This window comes from Solanum tuberosum, unplaced genomic scaffold (assembly GCF_000226075.1).
Source record: "Solanum tuberosum cultivar DM 1-3 516 R44 unplaced genomic scaffold, SolTub_3.0 scf00009, whole genome shotgun sequence".
Classification (NCBI taxonomy): Eukaryota; Viridiplantae; Streptophyta; class Magnoliopsida; order Solanales; family Solanaceae; genus Solanum; species Solanum tuberosum.
The window spans coordinates 300525-308659 of record NW_006238935.1 but is presented as its reverse complement, the minus strand read 5'-3'; the positions used below and the strand labels follow the sequence as shown (position 1 = coordinate 308659).

General features: G+C 30.9%; 1 protein-coding gene across 1 annotated transcript; it reads left to right on the top strand.

Moving 5' to 3' along the window:
- Positions 1-4232: 4232 nt before the first annotated feature.
- On the top strand, positions 4233-6435 carry LOC102598213 (12-oxophytodienoate reductase 1-like). Its single transcript, XM_006339278.2, has 4 exons — positions 4233-4368; positions 4822-5093; positions 5163-5339; positions 5695-6435. The coding sequence occupies exons 1-4, from the start codon at positions 4286-4288 to the stop codon at positions 6285-6287; spliced, it is 1125 nt and encodes a 374-aa protein (XP_006339340.1). The 5' UTR covers positions 4233-4285; the 3' UTR covers positions 6288-6435.
- Positions 6436-8135: the final 1700 nt, after the last annotated feature.

The following is an 8135-nucleotide window of genomic DNA, read 5'->3' as shown; positions in this document are numbered from 1 at the left end:
AAAGAAAAAACAACAAAAAGAAAGTAAGAGAGAAAGAGCAACAAAAAGAAAGGAGCGAGCAAGAGAGAAAAATTAAAAAACTGATAGAGAAAAAAAGAGAAAGAGGCGAGAGAGAGAAAAATATAATAAAATATATAGTATTATTTTATATTGCTATAAATGGTAATAATTAAAGAGTATATCTAAAATAAGTAATTATTTTTTAAAAAGGATCCACTCAAGTAATTAATCCTAAATGGTATGCATGTACTTTGCGTTATACTTTTGAGATATTAGTATCCCTGTCGATAAAAAACTAGAGCATATATGCTCTTCACTCTAACGGAAGACTAAATAGGGACACGTGACGCAATCTTATGTGTCGATCCGATATTTAATAAATATCGGGTCGGTGAATAAGATTATGACACGTGTATGTCCGTTAGTATAAATGGTATATATGCTCTAGTTTTTAGATGGCAGGGGTACCAAAGTCCCAAAAATATGACACGGGGTATCTGCATACCATTTACGATAGTTCAGGGGGTATATTTATCATTTTTCCCTAAAATGAAAAACTTTCAGTTATCTCATATGTATTCTTCTTCCACATCCATTCAATTGTGTCTTCTTTCCTTTTTCTTTTACCAATTATAGATTTTACGTAATGCAAAAGGTTTGATCGTTTAGTGGACTTTAGAATATTCAATAATGAAAGAATAAAAATAGAAAAGGGAATAAAATAAATATAAGAATAGTAATGTGGGTTAATGATAATAATCAAGATATAAATAAGTCTATAAAATAGGTAGCTGCATAAAAAAGGATGCAACAATTAACTAAACAATATTATATTTCTCAATTATTATAACGACCTCCACATCAAATAAAATAAACAGTTACATATGTTATATTTGTGGTGGTAGCGATGATAATTAATTAATTTATTTACTTTGCTTGTTTGAAATGAAATGGTCTCATATTTATATATAATTTGAGTAATTGGTAATGACAATTGCTTTTGGAGAAATTTACATATTAAGTCATTCATTCATCTCCTTTATTGGAGTTATTATGAAGTGTTATTGACATTTTGTTGAAGTCATAGACAATCATTGTTAAAGCTCGAAGGTTCAAAATTTGAAAATTCCACAAATTAGCTTTGTTTGATTGAGTATTGTTGCAAAAGATCAATTACATATGAATGAGCCTAAATATGTGTTGATGTGATTTGATGTAGTTTTTTTATGTGCTTTTGAATGAATCTGACATTTGAATTCAAAGAAGAAAATGATGTTCGTTTCGTATAATATTGGATATTATTATTTATGGGTGTTAAATATCTCTTAAGTATAATTTTGTATAATATTACATATTAAATGTATAATATTGTCAGGGGCAGACCCACATGGAGTCCGCCGAATGCTCGAGCACCCATTAACCGCGTCTTGAAATATATATATACTAGTAAATGGAGAACATTCTTCATTAAAAAAATTTAGAATAGAACTTTTCTTATATTTTAATGTTATAGTAATTTTTTATATAAATATGTTTTTAAGAGTACAGAGGTTATTCAATTGTAGTTTACCATTTGTTTTATTAAAAGAAAAGGCAAAATTACAAATCATAACACTATTTTCTCCTAGTTTATACTTTACATAATTTCATTCTACAGATTCATTAATTTGCTTTTGAAATTTTACAATGGTTAGCTTATTTTTATCATATATATTCATAGTTACATGCTGTCTTTAATTAGAGAGTCAAATAAATATTTTTCTCAATTTTCTTCTTTGCCAATTTCGTTAGTATAACTTATCAATTACTTTCAAAATATTAAATATTTTTTAATAATATATGTGTATAACTAATGTGTTTATCAAGAGAAAAGGTTTTATAATCATATGATATACCAATAAGTAATATGTAGTCATTATGTATTTTAAAATTAAAATGCAATCTTCAAAAATCCAAATTTCGTATGTAATATAGTTATGATAGTGTTTTGGAATTGAAGTTGTGCACAAATAAAACATTAAGGATCTTTGAAAAGGATGAAAGAGAAGTAAGGGATAATAGGAAAAAAGTTTTAAAAAGTACTTTGGTGTGAGAGATTAGTCATCATTGTGTATCATGTAATTGTAATTAATTGCTAGTTTTAATTCTATCATTTGACTTTCTATTTTTTTTTAACTCCCGTTAATATTAACATTATTATGACAACTACAAAAATCATATAAATTCTTACGCTTGATCTCTTGGAGAAGAAAAGATTTCTTTGGAGATTGTTGTAAATAAATGTATTCTGTAAAAAATTATTTGTGAATCTACAGTAGTTGCATTTACATAGAGTCTGTACTAAAAAAATACTTATAACAATAACTTTACAAAAACATAAACAACAAAGTTTAAAAATGTACTAAAAAACAACAATTAATATCATAAGCATGAATTATGACTGTAAAAAAAATTACCAGGATTAACAATAAAATGAAATAGAAAGAAAAAATCGAGCCCACTGAATGCACAGTGTCTGCTTAAGAAAATAATTACCCTCTCGTACCCGAGGTTTATAGAAATAGATCCTCTCAGGATGAAACTATTTTATTCACCAGTTTAATGATATAAAAACAATGAATCCGGCTCTTCTCCATTTTTCCCAAGTTCTAGCTTAGATTGGAGACACATGTCATAGTTTAGAATTAATGGTTGAGATCTAATTGATTAAAGTAGAGTCCTAACTATAGTTCTTTACTTCCATATATTTACTTCTTCAATATTTTTGCAATCAATTATATTTTCACTAAATATATTTAAAACTTTTTTTTACTGCCCTGCATACATATTTAAAACTTTTACTAAATATTTTACTTTTTGAAAAAATTATAATACAGTTAAACGTTTTATTATTCTAATAGAGTATTAAGAGCTACAGTGTCTATAGAGCAATATGGACTCCATTTAGGGAATAAGAAAGAATTTAAAGTTGAGTGACAATTTATTTTACTCCTAAAATTAAAAAAAAAAACATCAGTTCACAATTTTTTATTTTTTATTTTTAATTTGGCAAATATTATTTGAGAAATGGCAAACGTTAGAAAAAAAAAGGGAAAAAATCAGCCAAAAATTTCTCAAGGAATTAAGAAAAGAAATTCTTTTAAATATATTTAGGAAAAATATAATGTAAATCTAGAATTGTTGGATTGCAAAAATATTTAAGAAGCAAATATATGGAAGTAAATAACTATGGTTAGGACTTTGCTTTAATAAATTAGATCTCAACCATTAATTCTAAACTATGACATGTGTCTCTAATCCAAACTAAAACTTGGAGAAAATGGAGAGAAGAGAAATGGAGAAGAGCCGGATCCAAAAACAATAGTGTCAGTGAGCCACTCAACAGGAGCAAAGTACACAACTATTTAATTGTGAAGAAGAAGAAGAAGAAGAAGAAGAAGTAGTTCAGAATCAAATATTTAATTGTGCAGAAGAAGAAGAAGTTCAGAATTTTCGTTGTTTTAAAATGAGAGGAAACCTCTCTATTTATAGACAACAAAGGGTAGTGTGAACAAATTCTTATTGTGCCTTACCGGAAAGGTCACAATTCCTTGGAAAAGTCATAACTCTTCGGAAAGGTCACAACCTTTCATAAATGTTACAACCTTTCATAAAAGTTGCAACTCTTCATAAAAGTCATAATTTTTCATAAAAGTCACAACTTTTAATCAATGTCATAATTTTTCAATAAAAGTCACAACTTTTCGTAATAATCACAACTTTTCATGAAATATATATATATATATATATATATATATATATGATATTTATGTAGAAATAAAGTGGTATTTGTATAAAATTAACATATAGCACCCAATGAACAAATTATTTGACTGGTCTATTGGCTCTTGAGTGGGTGTTTAAGGCTCTTTTAGTGTTGTTGAGCCTGAGTTTGAATCTCATTGTTAACATGTCTTTTTTACATTTTTGACTCCGCCACTTTCAGAGCATCACAACCTTAAAATTCTAGATCCGCTCCGCCACTTTCAGAGCACCACAACCTTAAAATTCTAGATCCGCCACTGAATATCAATTTTTCAAATATTTTTTGTAAAAAATAAAATACCAAAATTTTGTAATTTATTGTATACCGAATCTATAATATTATTAAAAAAGAAAGCAATGAATCTAAGCACATGATCCACTCCCTTATATTATACTTTCTCCTTTCCTATAAATATGTATAGCTCTTATCTGTCATAGCTGCATAAATAAAAAAAAGACTACTCTCACCAAAAAGTCCAAAATGGAAAACAAATCAGGTGAAGGGAAACAACACATCCCTCTACTGAGCCCTTATGAAATGGGAAACTTTCAGTTATCTCATAGGTATTTTCTACCCCATATGTTTTTTTTTTGTGTGTGTTTTGAATTGATGAATGTTCAGTTGCCGTTTTGGTTGCTCTTTCTTATTTTCATCGTTTTCTTATTTGTGCAAATTAAAAGATTCCCATGTGATACTTAGAAGCAATTACTTCACAAATTGATGTCCGCAATATACTAGATGAAAAAAATAAACTTGAATTCCAATTGGAATTAATCGAGATGAACTTTCTTCCATCAAGTTAACGTTCAGCTTGTGTTTGTCTCTTTTTGTTTTGGTGCTTAGATGATATTCCTAATGTATTCAAACTGTTGATGAGCAGAGTATTTTGACAACTATATCAAATTTCTCGTCCATCTTATAATTTTAAGCCCTTCTTTTTGATTGATGGATCGTTTAAATCCATCGTTAGGTAAGAATGAATAAAATGTTATTATAAGACTTGATATGTTTTCCAGAGTTGTGTTGGCGCCGTTAACAAGGCAAAGATCATATGGCAATGTTCCGCAACCACATACTATCCTTTATTACTCCCAAAGAACTACAAAAGGAGGTCTTCTAATAGCAGAAGGCTGTGGAATTTCTGACACTGCCCATGGGTACAAAGATACATCTGGTATATGGACATACGAGCAAGTTGAGGCCTGGAAACCAGTTGTAAGTGCAGTCCATGCCAAAGGAGGAATCTTTTTTTGCCAACTTTGGCATACAGGGAGGGTTTCCAGCAAAGGTAGTTAACTAACTCACTTTATATACTCACATTTGATGCTTCCAACTTCTTAACCGACTCTTACCACAGATTTTCAACCCAATGGACAAGCTCCTATCTCCTGCACAGACAAGCCATCAAAACCTTTAATTTGTTCTGATGTCCGGGATGTTGCACAATTTCCACCACCACGGCGGTTGAGAACAGACGAAATTCCTCAAATTGTTAACGATTTTCGGCTTGCTGCTAGAAATGCTATTGAAACTGGTAAAACTTACTAGACGAAGGAAAGTTGTTTAATTCTGTCTGAAACTGTGGACTAGAAAATCTTCCTTCCATATTTACCATATGCATTAGATGAAACCAAAGACAAAAAGAAAACAAAGTCAGCAAGTGCTAAAATGGATCATGAGTTTGAAAGCTAAGAATGAAAAGCACACGCATATTCTGGGACTTATTTACTATGTGGGAAGAGGTTAACTTTTGTCAAATATGTAGATTTATTATGTATTTTAAGAGTGTGCTTTGAATATCTTCTCCTGTTCTTTCAGATCAGCACCACCTTCAAATTAGAACCTTTACTCAAAACTAAGTTTGCTTATGTGAATCTGTTCAATTGTAGGTTTTGATGGGGTTGAGATCCATGGAGCTCATGGCTATCTAATTGACCAGTTTATGAAAGACCAAGTCAATGATCGAACTGACCAATATGGAGGGTCTTTAGAGAACCGTTGTAGATTTGCACTTGAAATAGTTGAAGTAGTTGTAAATGAGATAGGAGGTGACAGAGTCGGAATAAGGCTTTCCCCATTTGCTGATTACATGGATTCAGGAGACTCAAATCCAAGTGCTTTGGGACTTTACATGGCTGAATCCTTGAATAAGTATGGCATTGCATATTGCCACATGGTTGAGCCAAGAATGAAAACACTTGGGGAAAAAGTTGAATGTCCTGAAAGCCTTATACCCATGAGGAAGGCATTTAAAGGTACTTTTATTGTAGCTGGTGGTTATGATAGAGGAGATGGAAACAAAGCTGTGCTTGAAGACCGAGCTGATCTTGTTGCATATGGACGTATGTTCATAGCTAATCCGGATTTACCAAGGAGATTTGAGCTTGATGCACCTCTCAACAAGTATAACATGGAAACATTCTATACTTCTGATCCTGTTGTTGGCTATACTGACTATCCATTTCTAGAAACCACAATATGACACCGAGGAAGCACTAGATATGATACTCTTTTTCTGGATGTAGGGGGTTTGTAAGATGAGATTAACTAATATCCACGTTGAACTTATATATCATTTGAGTAATTTCTTCGTTGTAATAAAGGCAGTGAAGTATTAAAAGTTGGATCAATGTTCATATCTTCAAATGGTAAGAGAAAATCTTTAAAAGAAATTACCTACATCAGATCACAACTCAAGTTCAGGCAATTCTTCTCAGGAACAGTTTACTAGCAGAACGTTTCTACCTATTTTCAACCACAACAACAGTTTTCCACTCGTGTTTCATATTCTCAACAGAAGCTTCCTGCGTATTCTGCAATATACCGCCAACCAAGTTACCCCTACTCCAGAAATTTTATGTTTAGTTTTTGGAACAACACAACATAATGATGAAATGAAGAAGAATGAACCGAAGGCATAGCGAGGGAAAATAAGGTTCAGCAGAAACTTTTCTTCATTCATAACATATTACAAAAAAAAGCAAAAACACATATATCCTAATTAAGTTGTGGGTGTTCCGATAGGGATGCGGATCTAGAGATTAGATCTTTCACGGTCTAAATTTTAAGATTGTAGATATGGATTCGGGAACGAGTATGCGTACCAAGATTCGGCTCAAAATAATTCAAATATTTGAAAATGCTGATATATATCTAAATTATGCGACATTATGAGGAAAACTAACACGGTATTTCGAGGAGAATCTCATATAGAGATGTAAGGAAAAGAATTGACATAAAAACGTCTACATACAAGGTATTTAATTTGCTTCAATTTTACCTTAGCTTTTGTTTTTATTACACAAATCATTGTATTTTCCTGAATTTCTCTGCCATTTTCGATCAAAGTACTCAAAATTGATTGACAAGATTTGGTACAGATCCATACCCACTCCCACGTCGTGTCAACACAGGAGCGACATTGAAAGTAAAGAGTAAGAACCTATTTGTATATATAAACTTTTCAAAATTTAGTAGAAGTCCTTAATTACTTATCTTATCGTTATTATACTTTCTTACAAGGCATATTCTATAAAATAAAGAAGTCATTCCTTTACAAGAGAATTATTGGGACGTCTGGTGGTGACAGCACTGACACGGATTGTTTGTGGAGTCTATTTGAGAGTGGTGTGTGCTTGTGACTTTGATAGAATATATGCGTCCACTATTAGTCAACAGACTAGGTCCCTTGACTCAGCAAGAACAGTAATGAAGAATGAACAATGAAAGGAAAACAACACAAGCAGTTTACGTGGAAATCTCCTTGCTCAAGGGAGTAAAATCACGACCTGTTACACAGAATTTTCAACTGTTTTCACTAATCTCTTCAAGCAAAAGTGAAACACAGATTACAACCCCAAACAAGATTAACCTCTTAATCTCAAAGCTAAGTAATAACCCTATTACTTACTGAGCCTAAGCAGATACCACACCAGTGGCGTAGCTAGAAATTTCACGAAGGGTGTCCAAGAATTATATAAGCAATTTTTTTTTTGATAAATGGACGCACTAAAAAATTCAAAATCGAACTATGTACTATTAATATTTTTTTTATGAATAAATGTTCTAAAATTTTAAAAATCAAATCGCATGATATGTAGCTTAATCATTTTTAAGTTTCAAACTTACACAAATCTCTAGTGATGACAACAATATCGAGATACGAAAAATGGAAGTAGAAGCAAATGAGGTCTTCTTTTGTTTGCTTTTAACAACGTTGTACAAATATTAGAATTTTATTTCAAACTTTAATGAAAAGAAATAAAAAAATCAAACTTCATTGAAAATTCAATAAGCTTTATTAGATTTTAAGTTAAAGATTTATAAGAAA